At 42.8% G+C, this 20,039-nt stretch overlaps 2 protein-coding genes across 6 annotated transcripts; both read left to right on the top strand.

Annotated features, from left to right (window-relative positions):
• Positions 1 to 219: 219 nt before the first annotated feature.
• LOC116800296 lies at positions 220 to 1,800 on the top strand. Of its 2 annotated transcripts, none has more exons than XM_032714241.1 (3): positions 220 to 607; positions 673 to 783; positions 1,229 to 1,800. In XM_032714241.1, the coding sequence occupies exons 1-3, from the start codon at positions 353 to 355 to the stop codon at positions 1,235 to 1,237; spliced, it is 375 nt and encodes a 124-aa protein (XP_032570132.1). In that variant the 5' UTR covers positions 220 to 352; the 3' UTR covers positions 1,238 to 1,800. The 2 variants fall into 2 exon arrangements, with proteins under 2 accessions (XP_032570132.1, XP_032570131.1); XM_032714240.1 differs by having other exon boundaries at positions 222 to 607; positions 673 to 838.
• Positions 1,801 to 2,497: 697 nt separating this feature from the next.
• On the top strand, positions 2,498 to 15,714 carry LOC6608104 (putative uncharacterized protein DDB_G0277255). 4 transcript variants are annotated; one of them, XM_032715876.1, is made up of 5 exons: positions 2,498 to 2,790; positions 10,486 to 11,652; positions 11,720 to 12,106; positions 12,810 to 12,938; positions 13,001 to 15,714. In XM_032715876.1, the coding sequence occupies exons 2-5, from the start codon at positions 10,486 to 10,488 to the stop codon at positions 13,478 to 13,480; spliced, it is 2,163 nt and encodes a 720-aa protein (XP_032571767.1). In that variant the 5' UTR covers positions 2,498 to 2,790; the 3' UTR covers positions 13,481 to 15,714. The 4 variants fall into 4 exon arrangements, with proteins under 4 accessions (XP_032571767.1, XP_032571766.1, XP_032571765.1 ...); XM_032715875.1 differs by lacking the exon at positions 2,498 to 2,790 and adding an exon at positions 6,172 to 6,263 and having other exon boundaries at positions 11,753 to 12,106; XM_032715874.1 differs by lacking the exon at positions 2,498 to 2,790 and adding an exon at positions 6,172 to 6,263.
• Positions 15,715 to 20,039: the final 4,325 nt, after the last annotated feature.

The raw sequence follows: 20,039 nt of genomic DNA, 5'->3' as shown, positions 1-20,039 counted from the left end.
TTTTGCTAATTTTGAAATTGATAACATTTTTCTACCACTATTAGAAAGCTTCAAAAAGCTAAAATATCTAATTTTCCATTAGCTAATATAAGCAGTTTACCTATTAGAGCCTGATTGAAATCTGAAACAAGTTTTGTGTTCGTTGATAAGAGGTTCTGGACTCGGATTACATCAAGTGGTGGTTTATCGATATCAAATGAAAAGTTGTTGGCGTTTGCACACCTCTATCGTCAACAAACCATATTACTTTTGCAAAAAAAAAAAAAAAAAAACAAAAACAGTTAATTTACAAAACTATGGAAAAAATGGGGCGTTTGATGATAAACATTAATTATATTTACCCAGGCGCGCAATGAGCACACACCAATGCACCAAGTATTCGAGTGACGACGACGCCGAGAGATTGGAAGATGCAATGGAGGAGCTGCAAAATAAGCTTGATAAGATCCTAGAAAACCAAAATGAGATTCTCGCGCGCCTTTGTCAGGTGGCTTCCATCAGGCCCACCGGTGACTTGTGCAAGGCGGAACTAGACTATTTTCCCGTGTCTGATCCCGACGAGCTTTCCAATCTGGATGCGAATCTTTCAAAGCCGGACAACAAATATGTGAGAGCACAATGCGTAAGCCTGATTGTTGGGGTATTACAAACTTGATCTTTTTTGCTTTCCAGGCTCATATTATTCACCGCATCCTGAGGCCAGAAGGTCGAATAGAACCGCTGAAAAACAATTTCTCAAAGATGTTCAACTACGATATACTCATGGCCTACAACTATGACGGTGTGAGCACTAAGCAGTCATTTAAGCAATACAAATATATTAACAAAACTATTTTTGGTGAGTTAAGTAGGGCTTTGTGCAGATTAAAAGCTTTAATTTCGTTTACTACATTAGGTGTTACTATTTATAATTTGGCCTAAAAAAACTATCTTGGCTTTAAAGATAATGGCTCCATTTAGTTTATAATTACTAGTCATTCTAAATAACTAAATTAATATTTGCATGGAAGCTGCAAAATTGAATATTTTTATGCAAGCGATGGTTCTTTTTTTGTAGTGAATCAAGCTTTTCATATCTAAAATATTATTATATATTATTAGATATATATAGATAGATATTATTATATCTTAAGTTGTTCGTATTTGTGAAATGAAATTAGTAGGCTAATACTTTTAGTTAGTTTAGCTAAATTTAAGAAAACATTTTCTGGTAATCTCTCATCTTCAGGGATCCTGAAAACAGATGGATATACGCAAGCGGACTACGTTGCCGATATCAGAGGTGCCTTTCAGACATTAAAGCGACGTTATCATAAAAGAAACCACGACTTGCGAAGGAGGATTAGACGGACTCAAAAGTGCGAGCCAGATTCTGATTGGGATTAGCCGATAAGCTGGTATTAATGCTGCATTTCGTTTATTTGCAACGTTTATCTCAACGAAAGGAATATTAAGCCAAACCGGTTTTGGTTCTCTGCAGTAAGTTGTGTTCTTTCCGCTTTAATGAGGTTATTTTCGGCTTGCATAGCACCTCGAAACGCCAGTCTTTTAAACCGTAACGTTCTGGTCGACATACCCTTGGAAAAATATGGATCAAAGATTTCACCATCTAATATGGCTTTTAAGTGGCTCTAATAATGTTATTATTTACTTTACTTTTGGTTTCCATTGCAAAGAAACCACTGATTTATTTATTTATTCGATTTTTAAGATCTGATCTCACCTAGTTAGCCATTTTTTTTAAAATATATTGTAAATTAACTGACGCAATAAAGAAAACAATTTATTTAATTTAAAAAATGTGAGTTTGAAGACACGCTTCTTTCTCGTTTCTGAAGGTTTTGGAAAATGTTTACTTGGGTTTATAAATATATTTTGTATTTGCATATGGAAAGATAGCATCAATACCATCTTCAACATTCTTCAAGGTTTCGCCATCATCGTAAAGGAATCGCAAGATTTTAACGAAACGCGATGCACAAGATATTTGGCTAATGGATACTTAATCGCCAGTGCCACTGAGACAAGTGATTCGAAATGAAAACGACGAGTGTCGCCGCTGCTCTTGGTGAAAAAGGCAACCAAAAGCAGGGTTCAGTAAACTTGTTTTCAATTTGAAAATGGTTATGCCAGCCGGATAAAAACATTTTCCGATGGTTTTAGGCATTGCAACAACAAGTACCAGGCCAGTGCTCAGTTGCACAGTCGGTGTAGCGGGCCATAAATGAGAACTCAATTAGAACGTTTACATTTCTGTAAGAAACGAGTTGGTGCCGCCGCTGCTGCCACTGCTGCCTGCCGTAGTTGCTGTGGTACATTATTTTTTGGCCTAAATAGTAGGCCTTGAGGAATCGGAATCGCTTGAGTTGTTTTTGTTTCACCGAGCGCCACGGCAGCGCAGCCGGCTGCGACGCGGGCAGCGGCAGCGGCAGAGCGCCGGCGGAGCGGGAGATACCGATTCCGAATCGGAATCCGCTCAGAGTGGATTCGTCTTTTGGCCCATTCGGATGTGGCCTCGCATGTGGCGCGCGCGTTGTCCACTGACAGTTTTATTATTATTATTGTTGTTATTATTATTATTATTATTTGGGGCCCAAAGCTAACTCTTGCCCTTTCGAGCTGCGCGTAATTTCAATTTCGATTTCGGTTTGGTTTCGACTCAATAATATCCATTCGGCATCTCGGCGTTCGCGTTGTTTCGAGTGCATCCACATCCACATCCGACTCCACAGCCACATCCAAGTCCATTGCGATTGTTGTGTTGTGTTCCAGTTGCCGTTTTTGTGGGAGGTTAGTTGGTTGAATAATCCGCGACTCCGCAGTGTACGCAAATTGCAAATTGCAAAAGCAATGCAATGCCCCGCTCCATGAAAGTCCCCATTGAGAAACATAGATCCAAGAACTGCAATATGCCCTAGTGTATGTGTGTGTGTGTGCCGGAGAGCGGGAGAGCGCACCAGTGCCTGTTTGTGTGCGTGTGCCTATGTGTGTGTGTGTGTTTAGAATGCACCTTGTGGTATTTTGAAATCTAAAATTGCCAAACACCCAGCGCGTTTCTTTTTTTCGAGAGCATTGCAAAAGACTCCAGCTGTGCTAATGCTAAGTTGAAACGAACAAAAAAAAAACTATCAAACCGAAGAATCGAAGAACTGACAAGCTAAAAACGAGAAAAAGAAACTGAAAATCAGAAGCCAAGGCTGCCGCTCTTTCATTTTAGCGGGTATGTAATTACGAAACTCCTGCGAGCGCCTGGCTGGCTATTTCGGATATCTGTCGGATTGCGACAGATTTTCGTGGATTTTCCGCCATGGATTAATGGGCGCCAAGGGTACAGCCAGCTTTCCCACACGAACACGCACACACTAACGCGTTTATTGGCCAACACACAGTCAAAATTCCATAGGTGGCCCCACCATCTGCCACTTTAATAACTCAAGTTTTAATGAAATCTTATAAAGGTATAAGCAAACGAGTATTCAAAATCATAGTCAGAGTCATAGGAACTTTTTCTATTAATTAATTTTATTTAATTACCGGAAAACCAAGCTATAAGAAGTAGTATAACCTTATTTTGGCATAGACCAAGTCAGAAGTTTTAGTAAAATTTCCGTTACAAACCAAACAATAGTAGTAAACCGATTAAACAAACGCATTTACTTCGAGTTCCCAGAATTCAACTTCGCGGAGTTGCACTGTATTTACCTACGTCACGCCCACCTGATTTCAGTGCAATCGCGTTGGCCCAGTTTACGGGCATGCTCCAAGACAAAATACACTCCTACAAGGTCGATTGCCTATGTGTGCTGCTGTTTCTGTTGCCGTTTCTGCCTTTGCGGCTGTGGCTGGCGTTTTTCTATACCAGTTTCTAAACCTGCCGCAGCTAGTTTCAATTTCTACTGGGATTATCTGCTCCGGCTTCGGTGGCTGCGACGCCTCCGTCGCTGCTGCAGGTGGCGATGGCGATGGCGATGGCTGCAGCTCTCTGGGAGCTCATTACTTGGCCCGTCCTCTTCTACCCGCCCCTCCTCCTCGTGCCACGTCCACCTTGTCTGTGTGATTGTGACACAGAAACCAACTAAGAAGTATGTGGAAATCTCTTGGCTGCATCGAAATCAAATCAGAAACTCAAGTTGGTCTCGCCAGTCGGCGGCTCCGCGTTGAGTTTCCATTTCAGAACATATGCGCGTTTTCGCAACAGTTTTCAGCTAGAAGATTGCTGCCTGCCCATTCGGGCCTTTTAAAACGGCAGTCATGCCTGTCCACGTCCGATTTGGCTGGAAGTTGACCAAGTGGATCCCAAGAAACAGCACTCTTCCCTAAATGTTGTTTGCTGGCTTTATTTTGAAACTTATTTTCAACATATTTTAAATTATTTTGCGAAAGTCCTCCGATGTAATAGTAGTAAGCCAATTATCATCTCAAAATGAACTGAGTGCAAGATATAAGAAGTCCCAAATGGGTTAAAAAGAATCTGTCATTCATATAACTCTAGTTTCGCCTTAGCCAAATTTTCTATTGACTGTCACAAAAAGTTTCACTTCTTTGTGTCAAGAATTGGGCTTGTTGAAATCTTGTTGATATCATATGGTATGTTTTTCCCAAGTTTACCTATTTCGTTGAAATAAATTGTAATGCTTCAAAATCTGTTCTTAACACGGATCATACATATTTTTCATTCAGAAAATGCGTCTTATACGGGCTTCACTGTAGTGGCTTGGCGTCAATTTCGTTTATCCCCCCCCCACCTCCCCCTATCGATTCCCAATTTGTCTCTTGCCGTGGGATGCTAGAACTGTGCTCTGCATCCCTGGTTCATTCCCCAAAAGCAGCACACGCACACAGTGACGCTTGGACAACCCCTTTCCCATCGCCCACTACACACTACCCACCACCCACAACCCATCGCCCACCACCCGCACCCCTGCGCCCGCACAGCCACACTGCAGTGTGCTCAATTCGGATGGACGGCTGTGTGTGTGAGTGTGTGCGAGTGCATCTCCCCCACAGCAACTGCAAACTGAAAACTGCAGACTGCACGAACTGTGGTGCAATAAACGACGAACGGCGAACGGGACGGAACGGAACGCATATTGCGTTGGCGGCGATAGCTTGGATGTAGTTGCTGCTGCTGCTCCCTCGGCTCCCCCTACTCCCCCTCCTACTCCACCGCCTCCTCTGCTCTCCCGCTCCCTTGATGATGACAGCCGAGGTCGTAGGCAAAGACGACGGCATACGCTCGAGTAACTGGCCCACCACTACAAGCAGCCAAACCTGTTGACCTAATTTCAAATTCTGCTGCGTCTTGTTGTTGCTGCTGCGGCTGATCTGTGTCTCTGTGCCATCAGTTGGTGTGTGTGTATGAGTGTGTTTCAGTGAGTGGCGGCTCTCTGGGCGAATGTGTGTTGGTGAGTTGGTGTGCCGGAGAGCCAAACGATTGGCAAATCTTCGCCAGTGGTGTTTGGCGCCAAGGGGGATCCACATCCAAATCCACATCCACTCTTCATGGAAGAATAAGCCAACAAAAAATAAAAGGCCTTCAAACTCAAGCATTCCCCCAAACGAAGATCTTCGAGCATTAGTTGTCTGGTATACATTTTAGGGAAAATATGTGGTAGCTTCGGTTGTACCAATGATTAGTTGTGCGAGATGAAAAATAAAATGCATACCACACTGTTAAATACCTATCCTTTAATCTACATTTAATGACCAGAAGATACAAAGGCTTTGCAAGCTTATTATCTAGTTTTAGTTTGTAACACTTTTGCGTTATTAACAGTAAGTCATATCAAGGAATATAAAATATACTATACCTAGCTTTTATTTTTTCAGCTTATTAAATGTAAGGCTTATAATATTTTCATAATATTCAGTGCGCTCTAATTTTTATTGAACCAAAACAAAAATAGTAACTTTTGTCAGTGCAGAAATAATTGTGGCTAATATCTGTCTGATCTCCATCACCAACCCTGCGAACTCTGACTCACCTGAAGTGGTGACCCCCCTCGGACGCCAACCCTGGCATTTCCGTCCCAAACAAAACGGAGACAGACACAGATACGTACTTACATACATATGTACGTACGTATATTGGGATTCGGAAACCGATGCAATTGGTGTGGGACTTCCACATCCATTTCCACCAGCTATTGCAGTTTGGATTCAGTTCGGTTCGGCTTGTGTCGGTATTTGGGAATTTCGGAATCGTGATTTATTGGCAGATACCGGAATGCTGGGATGCAGTGGCTAAAAGCACGCATCGTGGTGTAAGTTTCGAAGGGGGTGTATCCCACCTTATTTATATGTAGTATTTGTTTTTGCGTCCCAGTAACCGAAAGAAATTACGGTCGCTGCCACAAGCTGCTGCCTCTGCCGGCGTCGCTGCCTGCTCCACTTGTCGCAGTGACGAAACGTTCGTGCCTGTGTTTGTGTGTGTGTGTGAGTGTTTGCCAGTGTTTGTGTGCAGAGAAAATCAAGTGAATCAAAATGAGCGTATAATTAGGTCAACACAACAAAAATTATACGCTAGCCACTTAGCAAAGAGAGCAAAGCGGCAGACTCTCTCTCTGGGAATCGGAAGTGGGGCAGAGCATGGTTGCTGGTCCCATCAATTAGAAATTAATTCACGCGCCTAATGCTACAAAATTGCAATTGCAGCGAGAGCAAAAAACGTGCACCTGCAACAACGGGAACAGCAGCAGTAGCGGCAACAACAACAACCACAGCCAGGGAGAGCGGGTGTGAGAAAAGCATAAACAAAAACGGGACATGCGCTGCACTTGCCGAATGGGAGAGAGTGGGAGAAAGAGCGTGGGACGTTGTATACAGAGAGTGCATTTTTCGCTCAGCTGCTTTGGCTGCTACATGGGAAGAAAAATTTAATAAATAATGTCTATAAAAGATAATGAACTTATTAAATTGCTTTTCAATAGCAAAAGCTTATCTTAAATGTATTAATAAAAATATATTTTTAAAAACTCCATAATTCTTGCATTCAAGCTCGAATACTCCATTGACCTTTGGTTTTTCTCAGTGTGCCAGAGAGCGCTTGTACACAGAGAGCTGAGCACCACTGAACTATTTTTTACCCCACGTTTTTTCTCGCCCGTTTCTTGATTTTCTTGCGTTGTTGTTGCTGCTGCTGCCCGTTGCTTGTTGGCCGTGGCAAGTGTTTCGCAATGAGTGCGCAGGCCAGGCCAAAACCAAAGCCGAAATGAAATCATCGCCGTGCCGTGCTCTCTGGCATTGATAGAGGGGGGAAAATCCTGTTCCACTTTCTATTATGGGAGTCGCGTCGTCGTCGTCGTTGTTGTTGTTGTTGTTGTCGGTGTTGGCGTTGTTGCTGCAGCAGCAGCAAAAGCGGCGGCAAAAGTAGCAAAACAGCACGTAGCATAAAAGTGTGTCACCATGGAAAGTGGTTTTCTCTCTCCCGCTTCTCTCCTTTTCGCTCTGTTCTTGTTCTCATTTCGACGCACATGTTGTTGTTTTGTTTTCTTTTTTTTGGTAATGCTTCCTTCATTGATTTGGCAAGGAACAGGGGAACAAGAACAAAAACATCTCCATCGACCGACTGACTCATTTTGTTGCGTGACGAAAGCCGATCTCCCCGCCCATCCCACGCTGGAAAACCGGTAGAAATAAAAAACAACGCTGCTAAGGTCAAATCTGAAATATGGTCTATTTTGCATGAAGATCCAGCCTTCGAAAGTCAGTCGCCTTCAAAAAGATGCGCCGCCTTCGTTTTCAACTTCACTTCCACCTTGGTTCCCCGTCCACATCCAATTCCGATTCCAATTCCGACTCCCATTCCGCTGTGGATTCACCACTGGTCAATGCAATGCTAATAAACTAGCTTTTGATTTAAATTTGAATGGGAATCGTGCGCGGCGGCCTAAGGCTATGCAAAAGATTCATTTGGCCTACAAGCGAACGCACAGTGGCTTTAAGCCAGCGAACTCGAAATGAAAGGCCAGTCTTAAATCACTTTTGGTTAAATGAATCGGATAACAGAAAATGTTCTCTAAAATCCTTTAATACGCCGTACTAAGTTAATCTATAGAATTTGTAGTTTAGTTAAGTATGTTTATTACCTCTACAACAACATTACGTATCCGCCCAGTGAGCTAGATTGTTTTAAGTAGGATTTCAGAGAATTTTAAAATCTAGTATAAATTATTCCAAGTTTAAGACATAGGATATTGACTCTTTCGATTTCTTTCTGATGATAAAAAAATGTTTGATTCAGTTCCAATGAAATATGAACACAATGCATTTAGGGGCCTTGATTTGTTCACAATATTCTACAATAATATCGAAATAATTTTTTGAAAGTATCTTCGTATCTTCATATAAATGGATTTACAAGCTCATAAATGGGAATCCATGACTCTTAGCGAAAATTAGGTTCGTCTTCCCATGATGAAATCATAACTCAGTTCGAATTCCCACACCTGTTTTTGGACTCTTCCCTATAAAAATTAGCCGCCCACGTGGGCGCACCCCTTTATGGCCACCCGGCGGACAGTGTGCGACATCATTAAGGGCTCTCGGGGCGCTCCAATTATGTCGCTCACTGTGTGTGTGTGCTCCCATTCGCATTTCTCCGACCATTTCTCATTTCCAGAGCGCTTTATGTTTTCTTTTGCTCTCGGCTTTCGGGGCTTCGAATTGGGAACAGCTCGGCGGGCAAGTGAAAATGCGGGACACCCCGAAGACCCGAAACCCCAGGTTGGGTCGCACATACATATGTTAGCCAGCGCGCTTGGCCAGAGATTACGGTGATGATGATGATGGTGGTGGCGATGGCGATGGCTATGGAGAGGTGGCGGCGATAATGATAATAATGATAAAGCCTGACCCAGTTGCTCTCTAAAACTTGACCCAATGACTCCATTGGGTTGGCAACTATGGCATTTATAATGCCAAAGCCAACACAGCGCCTCATAATTACTGAAAATGCAAACCGAGTTTTTGTGCGTTTTTCTTGGACTCGCTCCGCCAAAGCTTACGAGTTTACAACATTTTTGAGCATTCGAGTGGCCTGGCCCGAAAAGAAGTTTCGTAGTGCCGAAAACCCGTTCGGCGGCGCATCGGAAAGTGAATTTGTAATTTATGTAGATGCCCCCAAATAGGCCTATGACACACATCTATCTCATTTTTAAGAGTGCTGACCTGGCCAGAAATGCACAACCACTCGCACATATGTATTTCTGGGGCACAGGGAAGCTGGTCGGGGCTGAGGTCGACCCCATGGCTCTTGGCTTTGTGGTCTGGCTAATGCTAATGCACAAGCAACCATTCAAGGTTGAATTAAATTAGCTGCGAGAGAGCTGGGCTCTGAGCTCTGTCCAATGATTATGGATGATGATTTATACGCCGCCCGATATACACCGACACCCGCACATCCGCACCTGCTCGGATGTGCCGAATCTGCACTGTGTATGGGTATCCACATTTGACCTATTGCCCAATTCCGGGCCAGACGACGGGTGACATGCGTCACTAAGCCACAGTTGCACAATGGGGCGAAACTCGAGACTCTAAATTTAATCTCTGTTTGGGGAAGTACCTTCAAAACTCAATTAAACATAATACCTTTTCCAAAATATATGTTTTCTCGTTCGTCTATAAGTTTGTGTGTTATTAGTTTTCTGAGGGAATATTGATGCTGATTTAAATATAAATTTAAGTGTTAGACAAACATTTTTACTCAACCCGCTTAAGAATGATATTAGCTTGTTTTTTGTGAAACTATATTAGGTTACTGAGCGATTGAAGTTGTTTGCTTCAAACAAGAACGTCTTCAAAAGAACCCCAAAATGTTGTGCCAAATGCCATTTGGTTGCCATTGTGCTTGCCGCACAGCTTTTGAATGATACGCTTGGCGATGTTGGTGTGGTCCCCATCTCTGGTTGTGTGTGTTCGGGTGTCCAAGTGATTGCCCACCTGCAAGACCAGTAATTGGCCCCAATAACTTTGGTATTTTCGTAGCACGAAGTCAACGCCGGCAACAACTACAGCGACAAGGCCGCCCAAAAATGGTCGGTGTCGGTGTGGAGTGGTCGTTGTTGTTGCTGCTTTGGTTCTTGGCGAATTCTCCACAGGTTCCCTCAGCCCCCAAACGTCATACCAGTTACCCCTCCCACGGCACCTCCTCATCCCACGAAGCTGCGACGCTGACACCAATTTGGCTTATTAGAGTCGAAGTCTGAGTTTGGGCTTGGGTCTATGGGCTGGAAGCACTTGAAATGCCAAAAACTGACTGCAAAATTCAGCAACAACACAAATAGCAATCACAGCTTGTCATCGATTTTCGGGCGTGGTCTGGACTAATTTTATTCGCACTGAGCTGAAATATGTGTGCTAACATATAGAAATAGGGCATTACCAATTTTAAATAGATTCTGGGCTTAGTTGCTGTATAGTGTATAATACTGAAACAACATATTATAGCAAAGAACTTTAAGACAATGTACTATGTACTTCCAGATGGCCGAAACGATCAGTACAGCGGCCAGCGGCATGGAGTTGGCCCTAAAGGACCCCAGTCCGACGGTGGGTGGCGGCATCATTGTGGACATGACGCCCACCACGGCGGCGCTGCTGCATCACAACGCTATGGCGCTGCGCAGCCTCAAGGAAGCCGCCTCATCCGCCTCCGAATCTGAGCTGCAGGAACCTCGATCGCCGACACCCACGCCCACGAATCTCAGCACCGGACCCCACTCGCCGCCCATGACCTTCCGCTGCGAGCGTTGCGACAGTTTCGAGACCAGCTCGCGGGCATCCCTGCTGCTCCATGTCGTTCAGTGTTTGGCTGGTCAGGCGGCGGCGGCGGCAGCAGCGGCGGCGGCATCGGCGCGCCTGAAGAGCGAGGATCTGCAGGAGCCGGAGAACATGAGCCTGGGTCACATGGAAGGCGGCAAGGGCGATGGCCAGACGGGCAATGGTTCCAGCTCCTCGGCCAGCTCCTCGCCGGCCGGGAATAGCGGAGGAGGAGGCGGTGGCAACAGCAGTTCGCGCAAGGTCTTCGAGTGCGATGTGTGCAACATGAAGTTCTCTAACGGCGCCAACATGCGCCGCCACAAGATGCGACACACTGGTGTCAAGCCCTACGAGTGCCGGGTGTGCCAGAAGAGATTCTTCCGCAAGGATCACCTGGCGGAGCACTTCACGACGCACACCAAGACGCTGCCCTATCACTGTCCGATCTGCAATCGTGGCTTCCAGCGCCAGATAGCGATGCGCGCCCACTTCCAGAACGAGCATGTGGGTCAGCATGACCTGGTGAAGACGTGTCCGCTTTGCAGCTACCGAGCGGGGTCCATGAAGTCGCTAAGGATTCATTTCTTCAACCGTCACGGGATCGATCTGGATAACCCGGGTCCGGGCGGCACCTCTTCGTTGCTCCTGGCCCTGGAATCACAGGCTTCGGCTGCAGCAGCAGCGGCGGCAGCTAGTTACGTGCCACCTGGACTCAGTCCGGTGCCGGTGCAATCTCAGTCCCAGCAGCAGCAGCAACAGGTGGCTCCTCCGGCCAGCGATAGTGGCGAGTCCATGCGATCCCTGGAGAATGCCACGCCCCCCATGCACTTCCTCACGCCTCACGTGGAGATCTCGACGCTGGGCGAGAGTGGCAACACGGAGTTGTTCAATGTAAGTCAATCGCTGTATGGCAGCCCATCCCTTTTTCAAGCCCCCTCGCTTACAAATGATAAACTAGCTGATTTGCGTTTGGCGTGAATCTGCATTACAGGGCAACAACAACAACAGCAATAACAACAACAACAATAACAACAACAACAACTGCGCTACAAACAACAATAACAATATAAATGGAGCGAATAACAACAACAACTGCAACTCCATTAGCAATGGAAATGCCGAGTCCAATGGCGATAAGGTGAAAGATCGAGCCCTCATCATGCAATCGCCGGTGGAGTTGCCAATGGATTGCAACACAAAGGCCACGCCCATCACATCCAGCACCACAGCCAGCAGTCTGAGTGGCGGCCTGAAGAGCCACCACCAGCATTCGCATCACCACCACCACCATCACCACCACGAGAACCACATAACGCCGTCGATCAGTCTTATACCTATCAAACAGGTGAGTTGACGAGTGGTAAGATCGTGCGATAAACAAAGATCGACGCATTATCTATTATCTCTATCTATTGGGTTTATCAAATGGGGTTACGCTAGTGTGTATGTGAATTTATATTACCAGAATAGGTATTTGGATCTGAACTACATAGTTCCCTTCAAACTGAAGAGCAAACATCATAAATTCCACCTACTGAAAACTTTTCTGTTAACTCAATTTTTTAAATATTCATCTTTATGAGATGGAAGCTCGGTTCGTAGTGGATCGAATCCACACTTCATCTGCATGCGAAGGCGGAACCATTTTTTGAAACCTGTTGTGCATCATAAAAGACTGCATACCTAATTTGGTTGAACTGGTGGCTCCAATAGACTGTTGAGATCCAGGGCTTTTATATTGATGGTTGATTCAGCGTTTGATCTTGACCTGTAAAATAAATTTCAGAGTACATTTTCATGATTTGAAATGTCATGAATTATGTATTAAATGCTGTGTATGGAAATGATTGAATTATTATTTTTAGATATTAGTATTTTATTAGCCTACAGGCTTATAATATACTAATTTAATTTTTTGCCAAAATCATTACATTATAGTAATATTTAATGGGTAGTATGTGAATGAGATACCAACACAAACAAACATTATCTACTTTTATATTCCGTGTTAAAAAAAAAACTTAAATTTTTCTCTTTTTGCCCAAAAGGAGCCCATGTCGGAGGATATGGACAAGAAGGACCTGATGAACGGCAGTGATCCAAGCAGCGATACAGAACAGGCTTCCAACAATAACAACAGCAGCAGCAACAACAACAGAATCACCTCACTGATCAAGGTGGGTTAATAAGAAATATACAATATGTAGCCACAATATTAATCCATCTGATTTTGGACCAGGTCTCGCCACTGAAATCGCTCCTGCGCGAGGATCTCAAGCGTCGCATCTGCGCAAAGGCTAACAACCGTATCACCCGGAATGCCACGCCGCTGGAGAGTAACAACAACAATTCGGTGCTGTCCAACAGCCTGAGCAACGGATCCGGTCGCGGATCACCCGGAGTGAATGGCGGCAGCGGAGGAGGTGGAGGTGGCGGGCCACCCACGCCGGCGACACCTAGTGCCACCAATGGCGCCAGCTCGACGCCCATCTGCAACGGGACGATCACGTCGACCGGCCAGGATGGAGACCTGCTGATCAACCGCAAGCTGATCCTCACCTGCCACTTCTGCGGCATCGAGTTCCCGGACGAGACGCTGTACTTCCTGCACAAGGGCTGCCACTGCGAGAGCAATCCGTGGCGGTGCAACATATGCGGCGAGCAGCTGAACAACGTCTACGAGTTCAACTCTCACCTGCTCAGCAAGAGCCACCAATAGCAGCCACAGTTGGCCGGCAAGTAGGCAGCGGATTGAGGAGCTTGCCGGCTCGGGATCTGGACGGTCCCATGAATCTGAATAGGATTCGGAGCGGAGCGTAGTCGATTCAGAATATTTACTTAGCTCAATTTTGAGAGATTTTCCACAACCAGGCACACAGTTAAGCTCAGAGCAAATTATACACTTACCATCTAGTTCTACGTTTACACTTACGTCTACGTTACATATATAGTTAGTTAGAGATAACTCATCATATTTTTATGATCTGCATGCAGAGAGTATGAAAATCAAATGAGAGCTACGTAGTTACCTAATCCCTTAAAGAGTTGAAGACGAAGTAGAAGTCAAACAGTCGAGATGGCAGAATCAAAAACGGAGTGCGATGGATATACACACACATATATACCTTCCCGGAAACCAACCCTGTTATGTAGTCTTATTATGCATTAGGTTTTGTAGTTTAGTCCTTAAGTACTTGGCAATAATTTCCAGCCGGTTCAACTGGCCAGCAAACACTTGCGTCAACGCGGGTCCGCTTTAGTCGGTTTAGTGCATTATATAGCTAAGCTCGCCTCAAAGGTGGCAGTTTATGGTTTAAAACATCCACAACTTACACTTCACACACATAGATACATCCGATATAGATATATATCTATATATATATATGCCTATACAGTTGCAGCTAAGGGCTTTAAATTTGTTATGTTTTCAGAGTTTAATACGACAGCAGCAAGTTTGATTAGGCGGATATAAACGAGAAGCTATATCTACATATATTTACATATAAACAACAGGATATATACGTACATAGCCGGGTTATAAACACCACTCTCACACAGCATACATACAGCTGCGGACACACACACAAACAGATGCAGATGCATATATGCAGATACAGATACATATGCAGATATAGATTCGGATTCAGATTCAGATAAGGATTCTTTTAGCTTAGCAGAGGGTTATCGAATTATGAATTCAATTATTATACTCGTACCTTTTCCATAGCTCCTAGTTTGAGTAACTAATCTAACACAATAACAACAGCGATCGGGAATTACTTCGATTGTGGAAAACATTTCGAATATTCGCACAGTGCTGCTCGTAAGTTTGCATACAACTGGAGCGTAGGAACATTTTTTAAACAAGCAAGACAAAAACATGCAAAAATTACAATTGTGATACGAAATTGTTGTAAATAATTGGTAAATCGAAATATGAGTAACACGAACTTTATCGTTTAGACAAAACTATGCCTTAGATGCCTATGATAGCATTACATACATATACTGATATACTGATATCTACATCTACGATACGAGCGATCACTGTACAAACAACCAACTGGACATGGAACTGTTGATTAGTATAGATAACTTTAGTGTAAATCAAAATTTGGAAAGTAATCCCTGGACCACCCTACTCCCCTACTCCACTACTCACTTCCCACCTCCCCCCTGACCCATCTATCTTCCTTTTCGATCCTCCCCCTCCCTGCTGACGTCACGGGTTGTATGCAGCCAGCATGGCGCCACTGTGCGCTAAATTTTACTTCAGATTAACATCCGTCCATGATGTTCACGAGTTCTAGCGAAAGTAACAACACACTTATCCATAATGCTTATGTATGTAAAAAAGAAGGACTCGAAGCCAATCACATTGCTTAGTTCCCATCTTCTCTGTTATTTGATCTGTACTTTTAGCTAGCGTTAATTCTTAGTCGAAGGTTTTTGTTAATCATTTTGTTGTTTATCCGTTAGCACATAGAAGACACCTGCAGCACTTGCACATTATGTACATTACGTTCTTCCCGACCCTTCTTATAGCAATACATTGTAAACACACCTTATTTTGCTCTACTCTAGCCAATTCACGCGTGTAAAAATGGTTTGTTGTGTTCAGTTAATATTTACTACTTACTACTCGGTAACTTACCACATAGGGCGTAATTTTGTTTTTGTTTTTAACTTTGTTAATGAACTATTATCGCGTTGTTACACGAATCAATCCATTTTCAAATCAAAAGGCGTATAACGTTGAATGTAACAATTGAGCAATTTTTAGCGATCTTTCGTGTTAAATTTTAATAGAATTAAACGATAACAGAACGGAAAATTTAAAAAACACCAAATGGATTAAGAACAGAAACAAAACATTTACTTAATTAGTGATTATAATTCTAGCTACAAACAAAAAGGCATGTTAATTTTTTAGAAATAAAAATGGTTTAAAACAAACAATACAAATATGTTTCATTTTGCCACCGTTAAGCGCTAACGTTTGAACAACTCAAAATCTCAACTGCTTGCGACAATTTTAAAGCAGTTCGTTTATGTTAAGCTGTTTTACCGCTGTTAGTGCACTGCTTTGCGATGTTAACTACAGCGCTGAGAACGTCTGTTTAATGAGGTAAAAATAAAATACTCGGTGAAATCAAATTTTGTTCAATTTTATAAAAAATTAGTCACATATTTGACAGCTACAATTTAAATTTGAATATACTAATTAATAAATAATTATGTTAGCTTGTTTTTAGGATAACGAAACAACATACTAATCAATTTTATATATGGTATAGTAGTTTTACATACGGTACTACTTTACAACTTTGCTTATCAGGCTCATAATCGTACAGTTAAGTAAATCTTTATAAAAATTTAAAACAGGTTTGTCAAAGACAGTACTCTACATCTCAAAATTTGATGTGCACATATCCCAAAATATCGCATTTACTTTCCACTTCTGACGACGCTGCTCCAGTGTTCCGTACATCTCGGTATTGGTTGACTGGCAATTCACCAATCAAAACTCCCCAACACCACAGTGGTTGAAAATGTTCAGAAACTTCAACGAAATGCTGACGCCGGCGCAGTTTGCGTTGTATATACATATCCTAACAGATACATTTATCTCACAGGGGTTGGTTACCAAATGCGAATGAAAGACCTTTTTCAAAGGAAACAATATGTAAGGTCACATCAGCGATCCCAGTTGTGCGTGTGTATATGTGGCAGCTTAGCATATACTCCAATTAAAAGAAGAGCTAACGTTCTAAAAATAATTGTCAGGCCTGTGTCATGTTTCCCATACATGAATATATAGTATTGATAGAGTTCTTCGTTTATTTGCCTGAAACGGTAAAAGGGATTTTGTATTTTCGCTTGGATATTACGGAACATTCTGTAGCTACCAAAGAATTAGCTGCCTTTTGGTCTTGTTAAGGAACCATAAGTTGGTAAATTTAATAAAAAAAATTAAAATTAAAAAAGAAATACATTTTTATGAAGGGAAATCACATATAAAAATCAAATATAAGACAAAATAGTAAATATTAAACAAACACTGAATATTAATTGGTTCTTCAACACTAGCCATTTATGATGTTTTCTTTAATTTTTTGTATAGTAATATATAGCCCTTAATTGGAGCAGAATTTAGAATTTTTCCCTTGTTTTAATATTTGTGAAACTTAAATTTCACAAAAGGATATTCCTTTTTTTCTATTGAAAGATTGAAAGATGTTTTTTATAGCATATAGAGATAACCAATTTTATTTGCCCTTTTTGTGTATTTTTTAACTTAGAAGAAAACCCATTTAAGTTCGGAACTAATTTCTCAAACAGACGGAACAGGATCAGATTAAACATCCCCGATCAGAATAAACACCTTTTTTTGCAGATCAAAGAGAGACTCTGTCGGCTGGTCGCATATATCGTATCATTGGCAGCTCACTTCCTCTGCCGCGGAAGCCATTTGGCCATTTCCTAATACCCAAGATACCCTCCCGATTCGAATGCCGATCCGGATTCCGGGCATATGCTCCGCTCCGCTCTGCTCGCCTCAAATCGGTGTGTTTTTCTTGTTTCGGGAGTCCCGCTTTGCGGCAATTTGTTAGCAGTGTTGTTTGCGATTTAGGGGATAATGCGCCTTAAAGCCAAAACACGATTGACTGAAACCCCGGTCACGACTAATCGCCCGACGAGCAGAGTGGAGAGCAGGGATCTGGCTGGCTGGCTAGCTGGCTGGCTGGCTGATCGGCTAAGGATAATGCCCGGCAAGTCCATTGTGAACGCATCAATGGTTATAATCGCAGCATCAATATTTACCCTGACCGACTCCGGATTCCTCCGATTCCCGATCCCCGATCTCCGCTCTGCGATCCCCGACGAACAACAATGCGAGCAAATCCGCTGCCAGCGTTCCAATGAGGCGATTAACACCTAAATATGTGTGTCATTAGAGGCGACAAATGGAAAACGCATTGACAGCTAGACAGACGGTGGCTTTGACATCCTCATCCTCGTTCTCAGCCAGAATGCTGAATGCAGCCGACGGAATACACTGCCAGAAATCGGGGACGTTTTACTTGAAGTACATACAAGCTAAATTTTATTTTATTTTAATATATATTTCTTAGTTCATTAAAGCAATATTTTTTAGTTAAACAAGTCAGGCACAAAATGAATTGTAGCTCCTCTTATACTTTAGTATGTAATAGATATTTACAAAGTGTTATAATATTAATAAAGTTATAATAATATTTTTAATTTTACTATAATACTGTATGGAGGAATTCATAAATTGATGTAATTTGAATTGGAATACTACGATTCAATAGTCTTGCGCCAATTTTGCTTTATAGACATTGATTTTACAATTTGAGCAAATGAAATCAAAGACCCATTTCTCCCAGTGCACTGCCACATATATATCAACCTTCTGTTCTGCTTGGTGTTGATAATGCGCGTGTTTTTATTTTCAAATGCCGATAACTTGCCCTTAAGCCGATTTGGCATACGTGTCATTAGGCCCACAGATACAAGCAAACGGAATGCAGATGGATTTTTATATGGGGCTTGAGGTCGGCGAGACAATGAACAAGATTTTCGACCAAGCAAATGACGTCATCAGGAAGAGACCTCCACGAAAATGCAAAAATTATTCTATAAAGTGTTAGTGAATCGAAAATAGTGGAGTTTAAGTTAAAACATCTCTGAAATGTGTATAAATGTATAGTCAAGAATTCAAATTTCTAGTAACATTAAAGTTGTTTCAATTAAACTGGAAAAGCTCTTCTCTCAGTGTAGAGCTTACCAATTTACTCACACTTTCCCTGACCGCTTGTGGTCACCAATGGTTGCCATTGGCATCCGAACTGACCGAATATATCCCCTGCATCTGTGTGGGCGAATGTGTGCGGGCGGGCCTAAACCGATTTAAAGCTGACTTGGCCGAAAGGAGGCTCGATTCGAGGGAGATTTACCAAACTAATTATTGAATATCTCAATGAGGCTTTGACATTCGATACTTTCAAAGGGAAGCGGATCATAATCTTGGAAAACTAAGCTCATATGGATAGAATATTATCCATATAAGAAAACGCATGGTAACAGGAGATAACTCTACAGTTGCGAGCATTAAGTTTCAACATTTTTTTTTTGAAACATCGATAGAATTTGGCATAAAAAACGTTTACAAACTAGGAATTTCTAGAATCTGCATGCCTAATCTTTCTAACTACTATAGTTGCCGAGATCTCGAAGTTCATACGGACGGATGGACGGAGACGGAGGTGGTCAGGTGGTCAGATCTACTCGGCTAAAGATCCTGATCAAGAGTACTTTATACGGTTAAAAACGTGTCCCCCTAGAAAATATGACAACTCTATTATCCCAATACTTCAATTCCTAACTGTCAGGCTTCGTCAAATAGAAATAAAGTTCATTAAACAATTAATTTAAACAAAAATCGCAGAAAACAAGAATTTATATTGCATCCAATTGGAATCATGTTTCCGAGCAATTATCTTGTTTATAAACCAATTGAAAGCTTCAATCCGTACGAAAATAATTGTCAGGGACGCGATTATCAAACACTATCTATCTTCTAGCCGATCTCCCCCGAAATTGGTGTTTCCAGCCCCTGACGCACACCATCCAGAATCACACAAGCTCATGTCAGTGAGTTCAAATTACATTTAATTGTTGGACATTTTTTTTTGGTGGCACGAAGCGAGGGCGAGGGAGTACTCATGTATGTGGCATATACGAGGCATGGGGCATGTGGATGGAAAGCCGCCACAAGGTCAGAGGAATGGGAAGCTGGGCTTAATTTGTAAAAGAGATAACATTTACACGTCAAAAGCCTTAGACATGCGTTGGTTTGCAAATGGCTCTGGCCGGGATGAGGGCGGTGCGAGCGGGGATTATGGTGGTGGCGATGTGCGCCGGGTCGGCCAGCTGAAATACTAGAACCTGGATGCGCTGGGATGGGGTAAGTGAATTTGAATCTCAATTGAATTGCGAGTTTGGGCGAACTTTACGCCTGTCTGCTCGCTTAGATCCTGCCCTGCTCATCGCCGAACCCAATTATCTTCCAATAAAAGGGCGGCGGAAAAGTGCATCCTCAAGTTACGGCACACACATCCCAATCTCAATGTTGTTGTAACGGATTTGTAAGCTGGCTGCGTGTTTGCCAAAAACCGAAAAGCCAAAATCTACTTTGCCACAGGGGTTGACTTGCCCTTTTTGTCTTTCGGCCGGAGTAACCGAAATCTAGC

Source organism: Drosophila sechellia, chromosome 2R, assembly GCF_004382195.2.
Source record: "Drosophila sechellia strain sech25 chromosome 2R, ASM438219v1, whole genome shotgun sequence".
Classification (NCBI taxonomy): Eukaryota; Metazoa; Arthropoda; class Insecta; order Diptera; family Drosophilidae; genus Drosophila; species Drosophila sechellia.
The sequence above is the reverse complement of the archived record's forward strand: the minus strand, read 5'-3'. Positions and strand labels throughout refer to the sequence as shown.